The sequence below is a fragment of the Rattus norvegicus genome, chromosome 16, assembly GCF_021556685.1.
Source record: "Rattus norvegicus strain SHRSP/BbbUtx chromosome 16, alternate assembly SHRSP_T2T, whole genome shotgun sequence".
Taxonomy (NCBI): domain Eukaryota; kingdom Metazoa; phylum Chordata; class Mammalia; order Rodentia; family Muridae; genus Rattus; species Rattus norvegicus.
Genome location: NC_141549.1, coordinates 59,927,837 through 59,946,001, shown reverse-complemented (window position 1 = coordinate 59,946,001; position 18,165 = coordinate 59,927,837). Strand labels below are relative to the sequence as shown.

General features: G+C 38.3%; 2 protein-coding genes across 4 annotated transcripts in view; one reads left to right on the top strand and one right to left on the bottom strand.

The window, feature by feature from the left end:
- Erich1 (glutamate-rich 1) overlaps positions 1-18,165 on the bottom strand; it is a gene marked incomplete at its 5' end in the record, with an annotated part of 52,793,804 nt that overhangs the window by 23,718,362 nt on the left and 29,057,277 nt on the right.
- Zdhhc2 (zDHHC palmitoyltransferase 2) overlaps positions 1-18,165 on the top strand; it is a 69,601-nt gene that overhangs the window by 16,811 nt on the left and 34,625 nt on the right. For 3 of the 4 annotated variants that reach the window (XM_087587473.1, XM_087587474.1, NM_145096.3), the window contains 3 exons: positions 8,995-9,021; positions 10,172-10,266; positions 17,631-17,751. In XM_087587473.1, coding sequence (XP_087443599.1) covers positions 8,995-9,021; positions 10,172-10,266; positions 17,631-17,751 — 243 coding nt within the window. The remainder of the gene's footprint in view (positions 1-8,994; positions 9,022-10,171; positions 10,267-17,630; positions 17,752-18,165) is intronic. The other variant, XM_087587475.1, reaches the window with a different exon arrangement.

The following is an 18,165-nucleotide window of genomic DNA, read 5'->3' as shown; positions in this document are numbered from 1 at the left end:
TTGGGAGGCCATATAACCTCCTTGAGAGAATTTTGGGTCAGATAGGCCCAGAGTTAGATATCAACTGCTTATCTTATAATTTGCCTGCCATTAAAACATTGTCCTCTCTCTGGAAGGAAGTCTCATATTTTAAAACTATAATATGACCCACCTCACAGACTATTACAAGATTTAGGTGTGAAGAACATTTAAGATTAAGCTCAAGGGGCTGGAGAGATGGCTCAGTGGTTAAGAGCACTGACTATTCTTCCAGAGGTCCTGAGTTCAATTCCCAGCAATCACATCGTGGTTCACAATCATCTGCAATGGGATCGGATTTCCTCTTCTGACAAATCTAAAGAGAGTAAAAGTGTATTCATGTTACTCGTTAAATAAATAAATAAATAAATAAGTAATAAATCTTTAAAAAGCTTTGATTTAAAAAAATTAAGCTCAAATTTTCCACATAAAGCATTCAACAAGTGTTTCCTTTTAAAAATCAGTTTAGTACCACCATTATTATCTGACCCTCACTAACCCCAGTTTCTCTCTCATCTCGCTCTATACAGCCTTTGCCCTGTTAAAACTAACCTCTGATTTTGGAGGACATTGGAAGCTACAATGTTTCCATTCAAAAGTCTTAGGTTAGAGTTTCAAATCTGAGGGCATCCGAATGTGACTACTGCATTCTGAGATAAAAAAGTCTTTAAAGAGATTAAATCAAACTAAAAGGAGGTCACCGGAGTAGGGTCTAATCCACTATGTGTGCTGTCTGTAAAAGAAGAGGACGTTTGAAAGCAGAGTATAAGAGAGGGAAGAGGACCTGAAGACAAAGAGAAGTGGTGGCCAAGGAGAAATGCTTCAGGGCACCAACATCTTGCCCTTGGGTCCCCACCCCCATCCCCCCCCCCCCCCGCAGCCTTTGTTTAAGGCCCCCTGCTTGCTACTTTGTTATAACATCTCTGATAAAGTAACCAAGCATCCCTGCTGAAGATGAGTGGCAAGTCAGGAAGAAAGGGGGGGTAGGCTAACAAGTAAGTGACAGCTCACCAGCTGGGCAGGTTGGCCTACTCCTGTACTCTCAGCTACTCAGGGGAATGCCCTGAGAGTGCAGACCCAGTAGGGCAGCATAAGGAGAGGCTCTGAAGAGCCTACCTTTCCCCCTGATTTAGCTTGATTTGTATGGTTTCCCAAGGTGGCGTGTAATTTGTTACATTTTCTTATCATTTTCACCTTAAAAGACCTTGCCCCAATTCAACCCCAGCAACTGGCATTCCCCTTTACAGCAGCTTTGAGACCACCACCTCCGAACTCCAAGTTCACTGTGCTTCTGGCCTGTTCTGTGTGTAAAACTGCTAGGGCTGAGCACCAGGGAACGCCTCTCCTCACTTCTCTGGCCACATCTTTATCCGCATTTCGACTCTGAGCCCCTAATCCATGCCAGGCTCTATGCCAAATGCTTTTGTTCCTTGTAATTTAATTCTCAGAACAGTCCTGAGAGATGAACTGAGTGCTTAGACAGGGAAAAAAAAACCTAGCCAAGATAAAATGTCAGGGAAGCTATAAAGTCAGGATGCAAATCTCAGGAGACAGCCCAGAAGAGGACCAAGAGGTAAAAAAAAACGAATGAAGAGACAGAAGAGTGGGATTACTGACACTCAAGGCACACTTGAGGACTGGTAAGGAACCCAGGGGTTGGTGCCAGAGGAGCTTTTCAGATTCAAAAGGGCACAGTCAAGCCTATGTTCTCGACACAAGCACAGTGGCCTCAGGGACAAGACAGTGCAAAGATGTGATTCTGAAGACAGGCGTGATTCTGGCCAGGTTGGCCAGAGCCTGGTCACCTGTGACCTCAAGGATGATGTAAGGACATGGTGGTTTTATTTGAAATGCAGCACAAGTCTTGGACTGGTTTTTAGGGAGATGATTTCATCATCAGTTTACATTTTTAATAGAAAAATGTGCTTTTATTTTTTAATTGAAAGGAGGAATTTTTCTCTCTCTCTCTTTTTTTTTTTTTTTTTTTTTTTTTCTGGGAGCTGGGGACTGAACCTAGGGCCTTGCGCTTGCTAGGCAAGCGCTCTACCACTGAGCTAAATCCCTGGAAGGAGGAATTTTTCTAGAGCTATGTGGGGTCCATTATGGGACATCGAGTGTCAAGGCTGTTTGGAGTGAGGACTGGTTCCCATGGTAACCCAGAGGAAAGCCATGCATTTGGAGCTTAAGTTCTACACCCTTTGTCTCTATCTTGTAGCAACTTCCCTGTCCTTCAGACATCAGCTTAATTGTATGAATCCAATGACAAATTTATTTCTAGAATCACTTTTGACCAAGGATTTAGTCAGTTTTTCCCCCAGAAAACATTAAAAGATAATAGTTTAATTTTAGAAGAGGAGGACTCTTTAAGATAACGTACAACTTTTTTTCTTAAACAACAAAATCCTAGCTCAGTTCTGCTGTATATGGTGATCACGGTGGCATGAATGGACAGGCTGGAGCAGGTCTCCTGTGAATTGTTAAAGTGCCAATCAAAGGACTTTTGAGGAGTGGGCAGTGTGATTCAGAATGTCTGGGAGGGGGGTGGAAACATTGAGTACCAGAAGGAAGTAGTAGGGTCTAAGGTTAGAGAGGAAGGTGGGCTCTGAAATGATTCTTAAAATCGCCATTGATGTGTTTACAAAAAGAGAAAGTGGGGATATGTCTCATATCCCATGCTGAGACATCCCTTCTCCCTGAGGGACCAGCCACACGACAGTATAGTATAGAATAGAGTGTATTCAGGGCATGAGGAGGGGAGTTAAGAGGGCAGTAGGGCTGAGAAAGAGAGAAGTAGAGAAAGAGAAGAGTAGAGGCCAGCCATGAGCACATGGAGAGAAGGGAGGAAGGGAATGGGGAGAGAAGGGACAAAAGGAGAAGATGGGAAGAGCAAGAGAACAAGAGGAAGCAAGAGAGCAAGAGCAAGAGAGTGAGAAGGGGACAAGCAGCCCCTTTCATAGTGTCAGGCATACCTGGCTGTTGCCAGGTAACTGTGAGTTGGAGCTTAGACGGGATGCTAACAGCCATGGCATATGAGGATCACACAGAAGTTCTATAAAAACCACACACACACACACACACACACACACACACACACACACACACACACGGTGAGCAGGGTTGAAGATAACATAGCAATAGAGTGCATGTTAGTACGTGCTTGGACCCAAAGTTAATTCCAATAAAAAAAAATCAAAACAAAAGTAGATACGTTACAGGAAAACATAGTTTAATGTTGTAGGAGGAGGAAGCTATGGTTGGAATTAAACTGGAAACATTCATAAGAAGTGCAGGGGTCTCTTAGACCTGGCATTACAGTGGCCTAAAGGCAGTGCTGGTTTTGATCTTTAGTGCATTAAAGATGAACGTGAGCTCCTTAAAGGTGCCCAAAAGGACAAAGGGTTCTGCTATAAGAGGCTTCCCCCAGCTGAATTTATCCAAGACAAATTCATAGTCAATTTGCCAACATTTTCCAAAAATGAGCATAATTATATCTGCTAGGGTTACTTATACTTCAAGAATTAACAGTAGAGAGAGGCCGTTGCAGACTTCTACAAAAGCGATCGCAGTAGAAGATTAGATATGAAAGACTAATGGTAATCGAACAAAGAAGTAATGGGATGGCAGTGATACAGGGAATGGTTTGGATACTTGCTAAAAATCAGTTTTCTTGAAAAAATACTGAACAAACAAACAAACAAGCAAAGCTAAAAAGATATTGTGATGATAGCTAGAGACAGGAAGCCAGTCTAGGTAGTGTGGGTTGTCAGAAAATAGAACTGGAACCCAAACTCCTGGCCTTGCAGTCTGATGAGATCTAAGAAGACATTCTTGGAGGGCTTGGTTTCGCTCTTGGTACACAGGAGCAGTTTGGTAACTATGGTGATAATTTGTTGTTCCTTCTCTCCCACATCCTATCCATGCCAACAAAGGGCTGTAACTCCTGTAACACAATTAGACAGGGGAGAGTTTGAAGTCCTGGAGACACAGAAGAGGACCGGATGTTTCTAGAGCAGAAAAGATCATGGCAGGATGTGGACCAGAAAGAGATTCTTCTCATTTAAGTTATAATTAGAGAACTGCATTTCGAATGTGACCCGCACAGCTACTACTGCAGATGCTTTCATTGCTCCCGTATGTTTGAATAACAAACATGTCTTACTCACCCTCCCCAAATAAAGTACATGTTTTATCTGAGGAAAATTTGGAATTTAGTCTTGTTTCTTTTTTTTTTTTCCTTCACATAAAAAAAAAAGTTTGTGTGCATTAAGTTAAACTGTTAGATCCAAAATAAACCTTCTCCCTTTCAGGAAACCCTCTCAGAAGTGTCAATACTAGGAGTCTTAGGAAGACTAAAGAGTGGTTTAGTCCCTTGTGTTAAGGATGAGCATCGTTTGTCGTTTTGGGTTTTTAACTAAGTATCTGTAATCCAATGTCTTCTTCTGACCTCCACAGTTCATACATATGTGTGCTGGCGCATGTGTATATGTGTGCACACACTAATTTAAAAATAAAATAAAAAATTAGTAAATTAGGTACTAATATTGAGCATAGTTTTATCTTCCAAGAGTAACTGTTAGGTTTTAATATGGCTTTTGAGTTTTAACACGATACTATTTAATTATAGTATTAACCTCACAAAGCACAGCTCAGCACCATACTGTGATCATGGTGACATTTATTGGAGGGCTGGACTAGAATCCAGGTTTCCTGTGACTTGCTCAAGTGCCAGTCTATTTAAAAATCATGCACCTAACTGACTCATAGAAAATTTCCTCCGAGTATTTTATAGGTAATTTCATTATGTGCTTTTAAAGCTATTACAATGTAGACGGCTGTTGGCAGTCTTCATTAAATGAAAGAAAAACTGTTTACTCAGTCATGGAAACAAGTTAGCTTCACCCAGTCACAAGCATCCATCCATGAATTGATTCTGCCCTAGAAATACCTGGCTTCTGGTTTAGAATGTTATACAGTTGAGAACACTACAATTTTAAGCTTCACTGTATCATATTAGATCAATTTTTCACTGAATCAAATATCTGGCCCAGCAGCATTTACTATATGAAAGAGAGATTCAGACAAACTGAAGAAGCTGTTAATTTAGCTCCCAATATAAGATGTTTCAAAGCCGACATAGGAGAAACATTATCTCTTTCTTTTAATTGTTTGGATGACTCAAGGAAGCAGTTGCCTTAACTAAGTCCTCATACATAGCACAGGAAGAAACACACCCAGTAGTTGACACAGGCTCTCCTTCCTGCATTCCCTGCCAGCATTCTTTCTCCAGAGGGAAGAGCATGCTTCTCTAAAGAGGAAGGAAGACAAGTTTCCATTCCTGTAAAGTAGAAAAGATTGAGGGAGAGCCTGGCTTCAAGCAACTTGGAAGACAGAAAAGTACTGCAAGATCACAGGCGTTCCCCCACAAGCTCTGCCGAAGTTTTATGGATCTGCGTTCAATTTGTCAAAAAGAAAGTATTCCTAAGTTTCACAGTAGTAAAGAACATGTGCCTCTGGTAGAGGCAGGAGACATTCGGTTCTACTCAGCTGACTGCGGGCTTTACCCTGCCGTCCCCTATAAAACTCTAGCACTAATAACAGTGGGGCTTGTTTTGTGAGCTGTCTAATGTAGATGTGAGGAACTAGACTCAGTGTCCTTAACTCTGTCCCAACCAGATTATACTCGATTACTACTCGTATTTTCAAAATTTATATTTCCCGTATATTTTATTTGCATACATACATATTAGAAAAGTGTTTGAAGCCGAAGAGTGACCTTTTCTTAAATAGCTACTGAAAACCAGCTATACTTGGAAGTAACATTTCACATCTTCTTACACAATGAGAAAAGACATTTTAAAATTTGATGGCTCTGCCATTAGGCAAAAATTATCAAGATGAGTCGCTAATGTAATAATTAGACAAATATCCTAGGAAGGGCATTCATTTCTTTCATAAAAATGAAACTTACTGTGGTCCTTATGTGTGTTAGTAAGTTATATCCTCAGTCTGGGTATTGGTATTTAATCAGTGGTGCTCTCCCATTTGAAGCTGGTTATACACCACTTTATTTGTAGTATGTATAAACTAGGTATGTTCGGAGCCTAGAAGAGGGTCTCGAGAAACAAAAAATAAAGAGACTAATAAGAAAGTCACAATTGGGTTGGGGATTTAGCTTAGTGGTGGATCACTTGCTTGCCTAGCAAGCACAAGGCCCTGGGTTCAGTCCTCAGCTCTCTGGGGGGAGGGAGGGTAAGTCACAATTCACTAAGAACAGATAAGAAAAACCCGTGCTTACATTTTGAAAAATAATACTAACTCTCACAAGTAATAAGGGAAGTCAATACTAAAACACATTTGTTTGTTCATTCATTTGTTTGTTCCTTTGTTTTGGTGCTGGGGTTGAACCAGGACCTGTATGTGTGGTAGACATCTGTTCTACCAGTGAGCTTCTTCTAAGTCAGGTCTCTCCATACTGCCCAGGCTACCCTTGAACTGCCTCTGCTTCCGTAGTGATGAAAGGCCTAGCTTTAATTGGCCTATGACTAAATTTAAATTAAAGACTCATGGCTATAAGAAATGTGATAGCCCGGGGTTGGGGATTTGGCTCAGTGGTAGAGCACTTGCCTAGCAACCGCAAGGCCCTGGGTTCGGTCCCCAGCTCCAAAAAAAAAAGAAAAAGAAAAAAAAAAAAAGAAAAAAGAAAAAGAAGAAATATGATAGCCCTATAATATTAGTGTAATTGAACATGTCCTCTGGGAACTATTACATCTCATCATATGAACGTCATCAAAATAATTGGCCGTAAGTATGGATCTACATGTACCTTGTTTAAATATAACACAGCACTTGTAGATTTTGAACATTTGTATATTTGGGGGTGAAGGAGTACAAGTTAAGGCTGGAAAACATTAGCTTCCTAAACAGATATGACTGAAATTCTGTCTGTGAGGTTAATAATGTAATTAATAATACTGGATCATCCACTTAACAAGTGCTGTTCCAGGACAGAAAGGTCCTCAGCTCATGGTAGCTGTTCTTATTTTTCTGAATGTATCTTTGTTTAACCATGTTTAGTTCTGACCACTGTAGTCATAGATTAGCAAGTAGGTTCTCTTTACAGCCCAGCGCCTCTAGAATTGTCACCAGGGTCACTCAGAGATAGATTCTCATGCATTCAAATTGCTTTTACATTTTTTTATTAGTTCCACTGGAAGATAGGAAAGCGATACAATCAGTTTAGAGCCCTTGGGAGCACAGAGAAGTCTGGGCCTATAGAAAACTGCCCGAGATAGTGTGGTGGTCTCTTCAGACACTTCAGAGAACAAACTGGTGTTGGATAATCTTTCCCATGCTGTTAGATAAGCTCCTTCAGGGAGTCCCAGAAAGGGAACTCTGACTACTTTCATTTGTAAACAAACTTACGTGGCAGCTTCAATAATAACCCATGAAACGGTGTGTACATGTATGTATGTATGCATGCATGTATGTATTATGTATGTATGTATGCATGCATGCATGTATGTGTGTGTGATTATGGGTACACTTCTTTGTGTGGGGCCATTTATGTGTGTGTAGGTATGCATACACATGTGTGCATGCATATACAGAGGCCAAAAGATAATCTCTGATATTTTTTTTGAGAGCTTAATTTTTCAAACCTGAGTCTGTCTCCTAGCACTGAATTTACATGTGTATACCTGGCTTCTTTTTTTCCATGTGAATAATGTGGATTGAACTCAAGTGCCGATACTTTTTAGGCAAGAAATTTACCAACAGAGCTCTTTTCTCATGTCCAATATGAGCCAAACAGGCACCATTGATGTTTGACTTACAAAGGGCTCTGTCCTACGAGCTTGCTAACAAATTAAGGCTAGGTGGGGTTCATTTCCTCACATTTAAAGGGGTTTGATAATGTTAACTATGTGAGGTCTTGTCTAGGTTTTTATTTTCTTTTACAAAATGGAAATCTCAATACTACAGTTCAAAGCCATGCAGGAACAAATTTCAACATGCTATAGACATGAATGTTTTCATTCTTACAGCCATTCAGTATTGTGAGAGAACGTTCTCTAAAGCTAGCTCTAGAAATGTTTAAGAAAGAGGTGGGTTTGATCAGATATCGCTAAAAATCTGTCCCATGTCCCAAAGATTGCAGCCTGTTTAAAGGCAGTGACATTTCATTCTGGAGTAAGGAAAACTGAGTAGGGTTGGGGGGGGGGTAATACATAAGCAAACTGTGACCTTCCCTTGGTACAACTGAGAAAGGCCCAAACTTCAAAGGACATCACTATCGGCCATATGATCACGTGATCACAGCAAACAGATCACACGCATAGTCAAACAAACAGAACAAGAAGTAAAGAAATTGTGTGGATTACTGAATACAGTTTCTTGTTCCAGCCTGTTTCAGATTGTCTGTGACTTGTCTTCACCCAGCTGCTTTCTTCAGAGGAAGCCGTGAGGGATAGTGGTCCCACGTGCCTACTTTGAGCCCCTCAATACTTCTTGCAGAGCAATTAGAGCCATGGGCTGTTAGGATGAGAAGAAGTATGTGTGCGACAAGCACAGACATTTGGTTCTTTGTGGAGAATAGACCAGATGGGTGCTTGTTCATAAAGAGCAATAAATATCTCAGGAAATGTAATGGGCCATTTTTAATCTGAACTCTATAGTTGAAGACTCATATGAGTCATCTACAGAGGCCAATAAGGGTTCCTCATGCTTGAGGAACCCTGCTTTGTTGGGTGAGGTGCACCACTGAAAGTACTGCTGACTGAAACTGCCAGCCTACTACCCCAGGCCACAATGCTTGCCTCTCCTCTATATAAATGTGAACAGATATTTAAAGAATGATGGTTTGAAGAAACCAACCAATCGTCAAGTGATAAATCCATTTTAATGTCCTTTGTCTTCAGGGTTCTCTGTTTCCTCAAACTTCATATAACCTGTGGCCTATCTCTTTTTTTCTTTTTCTAGTGTCCATGGAAAACATTGGTGAACAAGGTAAAATGTTTTTACGATCGCAAATATAATGCTTTAAGAGCAGTTCAATAAAACATGTATTTGATTGAAAGAAAATATTCCTTGACAATATAGTGATATGATAGAGTTAATGACATCCTAGCTCCTGTCCTAGCTTCAGTTACTACCCTGTAACTAGTTATCCATCTACAGCATTCATGAAATTCTGCCTGTAGTTATGTTATGTTGATTTAAGTTCCATATTAGATAATCCAAATTGGAAATGACTCCACAGGTACAAATACCATTGATTCTTCAGAACAGTTAATAATTGCTAATGAAATTTAAAATACTAAATTTATATTCTGCTTACTTATTTCATTTTTGTTAGGAGTAGGGGCCTGGCACATGCTAGAAAAGGGACTCCACCACTCATCTGCATCCCTAGTCCTCAAACATGTCTATCCTCTGAATTGGCACATTTTCTGTAGTTATTTATTTTAGAACTGTATTAATATATTATTCAGACAGAGTTATCATCAGTAGTACAACATTATTTTAAATTCATACAGTACTTTGAGCCTTTAAAAGAACATACAAAGTGTGTTTATATTCTCTAAAGAAGTACTCAGGATGCTTGTCTGAACAGTTGTCCTGTGTAATAAATTTGGCAACAGAACCCCAGTGGACAGAAATCACTTCATCAAGATGGTCCCTGTTTACATGTTGTCATCATAACAAGGAAAGCCACCAGGGTCAAGTAGAGCTAAGCAAACAGCTTCTAAATGGGGATTGCTTTGCTTTCTCTGCCTCTCTTAAGCAAAGTTCATTAAGCCTGAAAGTCTGGTTAATTACATTTGGTTAATATTGTGTTTACTCTTCTATAACTGCCCTATTTTAACAATGTAAGAAAGCTCTAACTAACCAATTAGAGATGTGCCTAAGTATAGATGAGGGGGTTCTATTTATGGATATAGATGCAGTGATAAATTTGGAGATAGTAAAAAATCAAATCTTCCTAACTTTAGGTTTTTATTCAAAGAGTTGTATTTATTTGAATGAATATAATAGAACATATTAAAATATAATATTTTATGGTTTATCATCTTTGTAAATTTGAGTATTTTATGAATATCATAATTTGAGTAAAATTTTGCATTATCACAGTGGTGATTATTTTCTCTCATTTTAGTTGTGTGCCTCATGGCTTATCATCTACTTTTCGCAATGTTTGTCTGGTCATACTGGAAAACCATTTTTACATTGCCCATGAATCCTTCAAAAGAAGTAAGTTAATAAGTAAGACAATAGCAAAGTTATCCCAAGGATGGAAATCTGTAATATTAATTTCTGAAAATAAATTTTCCTCTTTTCATTAGTGTTTCAAATGTATTGAATACAGTGATGTTTGAGGATTTAAAAAAAATCTGTGTATATTAATAAACACTGGAATTTTTACTAGGTCCTTACTTTCTCATCTGATAGAATTATGCTATCAAGTCTCCTATGCCTTCCTTTGTACTTTACTGTCAAGCATCCAGATGGATCAATAAGAGAAAGACAATAGGTACATAGATATGTAGATAGATACATAAATAGATACATAGATATAGATAGATAATAGATACATGGATAGACACATACATAGGTAGACACATAGATACATAGGTACATAGATACATAATAATACATACATGATAGATACATAGATATAGATAGATATATAGATACATATAGATAGATACATAAATAGATACATAGAGATAGATAGATAGATAGACAGATGATAGAGATAGATAGATACATAGATACATAGATAAGTAGATACAGAGAGATAGATACATAGATAGATAGATAGATAGATAGATAGATAGATAGATAGATAGATAGATAGATAGACAGACAGACAGATAGACAATTTGGTTCAGTTATATAGTAATTATTAGTAATTAGTATGTATACATAATAGTTGTCTGTCAATCACCAAAAAACAATAAGTAACTTAATTCATTATCTTGTGATTCAAGTTATCCATAGCTAGTCTACAACCTTTAGATACCCAGACTCCTTCTATCCTACTGTCCCGTCACATGATGTTTTGATTCTCTGAGCCAGTTCTTGATTGAAGATGTAGCCCTCATTCCAGACATCATGAATATATTACAGCCAGCAGGCCATAGACATTGGAAAGAGGTGCCCTTTCCCTTCAGTGACATTTGCTTTGAGTTACTGATTTCATTTCCACTTGCATTTAGATGACTTCATTACGTGACCACATCTCTCTCACATGGAAGCCTGGGAATGTAGTCCTTACTCTCAGAGGTCGTGTCAGCCCATTAAAGGCAGGAGTGGCTATTGGGGGACAGCTAGCAATTGCTGCTACAGAAGGTTTTACATCGCAATATATGACTACCTTAGATTGTCATTTTTGAATATATTCTTTTCACGTCTGGCTCTCTCACGTCACTAAATGATTTTAGAGCAAGAGAAAGTACCTTACATACTTTTGTATTCTCGGCATTTGCTCTAATACATGTTTGTTGAATTGAAAAAATAAATCTTGCTGTGCATATCATACCATGTTTTCAATAGTTTAAGTTAAAAAGAAAAGACATCATGGTAGATTGTTCCCTAAAGCAATCAATTTGAAATGAATCTGTGATCATACAGGTCAAAAACTATGCTTTTGGCCTGGAAAAAAGTTGTTAAAGCCCAAACGACACATATGTCACAGAAATAACTGTGTGTGTAGACTATAGTGCTTCACAGACCATCTTTTGTCTCAGACTCTCCACTCCTTTCTGTGTGTTTTTCCCTTCTTCATACAGAATTCATTTATTCCTCCTAATCTCTCTCGAGGTGTCTTGGCCTTTGTGTAGGTTTGAAAGAAATTGCTGACTTCAGTCAATTGGGTGCATGACCTCATCCACTCAGGCGGCTTACCAACCACTTCAGCATTGATAGATTTCACATTGATTCCCAGATCTGATCACTTCTGAGCCTAATGTATGTGTCTCTCTGTTCAACATTCCACCTTGGTTAGTTCACTGGCACGTTAGATACCAACTGTAAAACAGAGTTCACCATTTTGTCCTTCCCTAAACCACAGCCTACGTTAGTAAATATCTCTGCCATCTTCTACTGGTCATGCAGGCCAAGATCCTGGTGTCTGCTTGTCTCTGTCTCTGTCTGCCCTCCTCACTCTGTCCTCTGATTCTTTATCTCTTTCTGTCTCCCTGCGTGTCTTTCTCTATTTCTGTCTCCCTTTGTCTGCACGCTCCTCTCTCTCTCTCTCTCTCTCTCTCTCTCTCTCTCTCTCTCTCTCTCTCTCTCTCCCTTCTCCCCATTTGTCCCTCCCTCTTACCATTTTCTGACCTACTACAGTCTTCATGGTACTTAAGTCTTACTTATAACCCCTTCCCAGAGCCTTCAGAAGTCCATCTTCCACCTAGAAGTAAAGTGTTTCATCTAAAGCGAAACTTAGCATTTTCATCTGCAGTGTGTCTGTTCTGTGACTGCACATACTCCCACAGGGAAAAGTCTGTCTCCCTTGCCTGGCAGCAATTATCCTTTTCTGAGTCTGACTTCCTGCTTTATGTTCTTGTAACTCTTAACTCATGTAGCTCCCTGAATGTGCTGTCCCAGTATTTTTCTTTCTCTAATAACCATTCTCTTTGTAGCTTACATCCATACCAGCAGCAATTATCTCCTGAAATTCTCAAGCATGGAATTCTCCCAGAGTTCAGTTTCTAGACCTCTTGTTTTATATATCTCAATTGGGGATACCACTTAATTTTATAACTTTATAATAGTATCTCATTAGTATAACTCTCAAATAAATATATTAGCCCAGACCTCTGCCTGAACTCCAGCCTCATCAATAACTACCTCTCTGACATATGCCAAAAATTCAAACTCAGGCTGGAGAGATGGCTCAGCGGTTGAGAGCACTGACTGGGTTCCAGAGGTCCTGGGTTCAAATCCCAGCAACCACATGGTGACTCACAACCATCTGTAATGGGATCTGATACCCTCTTCTGGTGTGTCTGAAGACAGCTACATGTACTCATATACATTAAATAAAAATTATTTTAAAAAAATTCAAATTCAATGTATCTGAAAACATTAGGATCTCCTACTCAGTTTTCTGATCATATTCTTAAAGTGGTCCCATCTCAGTAATGGCAGTTACATCCTTTACTCTTCAGGCCAAAATCCATTGGGTCGTCTGACTGTTCTTCCTCCCTCATCTGTATCCAATCAGCAACTCAGCTCCAGGCATGACTAGCTGGCGCCTACAGCGTGAACTCATGCTCCTCTCTGAGCCACATCCTCATCTCCTACTTATCTATTTGCTGCATCATGTTCAGGATTCCTTTAACTACGTCATATAAATGGCAAGCCTCCCAGCACACACACAGAAATTAATGACCATGAATTTGTGACTTGATCAGACTTTTCTAGGTGATTTTTTTTACATAAAACTGTATGTGTGTGCTCAGAGAACTGTGTGAGGTAGATCTTACTTGATATCACTTTACATGTGTGTATGAGTGTTCATGTATGTTCAGCCATCTTCAAAGGCCACAAGAGGATGTCAGATACCCAAGGAACTGGAGTTACAGGTGCTTTCAAGTCACTTTGGCATGAGTGCTACGAGCTCAACTTGGGTCTTCTGCAAGAACATCAAGTATTTAACCACTTAGCCATCCTTCCAGCCCATGTTGCTAATTTTGATAGTGGCATAATACTCTTATTGAAATGTGTAATACCTGATATAGTGATGCTCCATTTTAAAATGTTTAGGCTAACCCTAACCCCTTATTACATAGAGAGCTGATATTAGCATATTGGTATGTAGAACTCTAACTGCCCACATCTTAAATTATTCCTTATTGAAAATTCTTGGATGTAGAATTACTATATTAAGGAAATTTCAGTTGCTTGAGAAATTGTTACCCAAAGGAATTGCAGTAATTTTCAATACTACCAGCTACATTAATTAGACTCTTGGCATTGCTTACTATTATGAAAACTCTGTTAGCAACTTAGTAGACAGAATGTTCTATGTTTTAACTTGTACATTTTAGATTCTAGTGAGTTTTTTGGTTCCCTTTAAAATATAAACCATGATTTTATTTTTGTATATATGGTTAAAATTGAATCCTAATTTAATCTGGGAACTATAGATGAGCTCAGATCTTGGTGTCTATTGCATTTGCCAGTAAGAAGAAGGCAGGCATTTTGGAGAAATGATTACATTTAGGATTATGCAGGAATAATGAGGGTGAGCCAAGGGCATTTTTAGTGCCAGAGAATAAGTACTCAGAAAAAAATAGATATAAGAGAAGGTGTCAGAGGAACACACGGACCAACAGCAGAAATCCCAGTGGAAAGATCAGATGATTTGAGTAGCAAAAACATCTGAGTATGCAATAAACATCTATGAGAGTCCTTAATTAAATCAATAATTGACTAAATTGATAAATAAGTAATAGAACAGAAACCTCTGTCTTATAGAAGACTTCTAAATAATTTCTGTAAATAATCCATCTTTTATGAATGGAGGCATAAATTCCCCACTCCTTTATATAGGAACAAATTTTCTCAAAACAGTACAGGACAGAAAAGGAGGAACTTGAGAAAGGTTCCAGTAGAAACCCCTGACAAAAGTTCCCTCATGCTGGAGAGGTTGCTCAGTGGTTAGGAACACTGGCTCTTCAAGAGGACCTGAGTTTGGTTCCCAGCACCCATATGGCAGATTACAATCATTGATAACTCCACTTCTGGGGAATATGATGCCATTCTCTGGCCTCTGAGAGACCAGACATGCACAAGCTACATATACATACATGCAGGAGAAACACTATATGAATAAAATAAACCTTTTAACTCTTCTTAACTGTATGATCAAGGTCAGTGTCATATGGCCAAACTTGTTACTATGACCTGCTGGCAATGTCTGTTTTCCTCCTCAAGACTCAAAAGCATCAGAAAATTGCAATTGCGTGGGCCTCTACCCAATACCAGTAATGGTTAGGAATACTGTGGTGATGAGCAGAAACAAGAAAAGGAAAACATAAACAATCAAGGAAAATCTGAGAAATTGCTGAGGCTAAAATGAACCTGAGGGAATGTGGCAACCGAAAATACTATGTTATGTTCATAATACGATATTATGTAGATATATACAGAGTATCAACACTAGAGTAGAAAAAGATATTCCAAAACAGAAGATCTGAATATCTGTGCTGAACTTTATGTGGCGTAAAAATGTACCAGTATTACTTCATTAAAGGGCTAAGCGTATCATGCTACTGTAAGATATTAATATGGGGAACTTAGTGATGGGCTGTATAGAAATTTTAAAAATTTACACTATTTTCTCAAAAAAATTTTTAGTAAATCTAATGTAATTTTTTATATACAATAAAATTAGTGTAACAAAAGCAAAACCAGGTTGTGGGGAAGAACTGTGACGTCTGGAGACTAGAGACTATATCAGGAGTTACCAGCTCCACTTTCCAGCTCAGACCTTCAGCTCTGTACAGCTAACGTCTTCTAATCTGTGAACTGACAGGACTTTGCATATCATAATGTTCTGGAGGAGGGAACAGTGGAAGGGAGAACCATAAAGTCTATCCTATTCCAAGGTAGAAAGCTATTTTTGACCTCTGTGTTATGTAAGAATTTCACCAGCCTATATTTGATTTCTTGGAGCTGACCCAGGTGTTGTGGCTAATTTACTGATTTACATATTAAGCACACAAGGGTCTTCCATGTTCAATGCTCCCCGGAAGTTGCTCCTAAGGTAAAAAAGACCCAGAAACTTGGTGAAAAGTCATAGAATGTTGATTATTTCAGTGCACATGACAGTTCTAAAAAGTCTTTTAATAAAACAATTTCCTGGCAGTTCCTAATGATGGAACTTAAATTGATTTCAGAAACGGCAATGGGGAAAGCTAGAGAGATGGCTTGGTAAGGAGAATGCCTGAGTACCTGAGTTCACATAGGAAGCATCTGTGCAATGGGTCTGCAGTATTATGATTGGGTCTAACAAAAAGTCATGCATACAAAAATATTATGCTAAAAGTTATTTACACCTGAAAGCTGAAGATATTTTTAAGTGTATTTCATGTAGGGGAAAGATTTAGGCCCAATGTCATGACCTAATTTTTATTGACTTGTCACTGCATAAATGACTATGTCATCTTAATTTTTTTCTTTTAGTGTAGAAATTCTCTGAGCAGCTAAGACTAGCCTTGAACTCACAATCATCCTGTCTCAGTCTCTTGAGTGTTTAGATTACAGGCATGAAATGTCATGCCCAACTCCAGGTTGTTTTAAGTCTTTCTTTTAAAAATTATCTATCTAGTCTGTGAGAGATTTATTAGTAACTCCTCCCTGTGAAGTATTTCTTAATATAAACTGTGTGTTTAAGGCAGCAATAGAGAACCATCCCTTTTATATATGATGCCCTGGATTTAATTCCAAGCACTACCCAAGAAAGCATATATAATGTACAATGTAAATAATAATCAAATAAAAGTGCCTAAGCAAACATTCAGCAAATAAACAGAATATTTTTATCTTTTCTGGCTGCTATAAACTTCACAGTTGTATTTCCCTGAACTCTCCAAGAGGAAACAACTCCTCTGCATTTTGTTTTAAGTATTTCCTTGTTCTTTATAATCTTATTATATATGAGTGTTCCCTTATTGATAATATCCAGCCTGCTTGTCTTCCTGATTTTGAAGCTATCTAGAGAATGTGTTCTATAAGCTAATTAGTTGTTGCTGTTTTCAGCAAGACACTGAGTGGGATATGGGCCTTCATGGTTGGACCATGGGGTCAGCACCAGTAGCATGTTTAAATGTATCCTGTCCTAATTAATCTACCTACTACCATCTTGTAGACATTGAACTGCAGTTCATATTTTCCCCATTCCTCAGAATATCACTGCGGTTGATCTTGTACCTTCTGAACTTGTTCATAGGGGTCCATGCAGTACCAACTTAGGGGTTTTTGTTGGTGTGTGTGATTATTTACTAGAAGCCAAAATAATTTTTTGTTTTTCTTGAATAGCTTAAGGTTAATTAGTTAAACCAAAGTGTCACTATAAGCAGTAAAATGAATACTTAGTTATTTGATTGCCAGAGGAGATTCTTAGTAACAACTATGCCTCCGTTCAAATATTCTTAAGTACAAATATAGATCTGACTGCTTTGTTTTTTCCTTTTGTTTCTAATGGTATCCAAATGAAACATTCATCTGTGGAGGCACGTATTTTTTAACTGAGTAAACTTATCTATTATGAAATTAATATTTTGAAAGAATTATTTGTTTTATAACAATTTTCTATATCCCATTTCCTTTCACATTAAAAACACTTGGGAAAAAGGTATAATAATTTGTATGACTTTATTATTATTATTATTATTATCATTATCATTACTTTCTTTTTTAAGATTCATAAAGTAGTTGTCTTCAAGGTTGAGACATGTCCAGATCTGAAACTCTATTAACCTTCCTGAGTATACTATATACCATTAATATTTTATATTTTATAAGTAGCTTTGGGTATAATAGAGCAGACAAATGTGTTGTCATTCCTTTGAAAATACTGATTAAAATTTAAATTTATTCCTCAGTTCCATCTCTCTTATGCAGAGAAAGAATTGCTGGAGAGAGAGCCAAGAGGAGAAGCCCATCAGGAAGTTCTGAGGCGAGCAGCCAAAGACCTTCCCATCTACACCAGGACCATGTCCGGCGGTAAGCCCTGATAATGAGGGCCTTGGAACAGCTCCCAAATGAGGCGTGATGACACTCAGAAAGCATCTTCATATTCATAAACTGCCAAACATTCATTCAAGAATGCTGTTGGTATTGCTTAGGTTGCTATTAAATCTTTCCTGCACAGTTCCATAAAACAGAATGGAAACATGAGTCACACTGTGGCACGGAGATCTCAGAACTGACTCTAATTCTGTCCCTCCTACTTGGTCGTGACTTGGTGATCACATAAAGGGCTGCTGAAGTTTACATCCATAGTACAAAATTTGCTTTTAAAGTTTTAATTATGAACCTTCCTATTTGTATTTAAGGAAGCAATATGTATAGGGGGTGTAAAACTAATACTTTTGCAAATATTTTTTTAATAAGATTAAAGCAGTAATTGCATGAGTT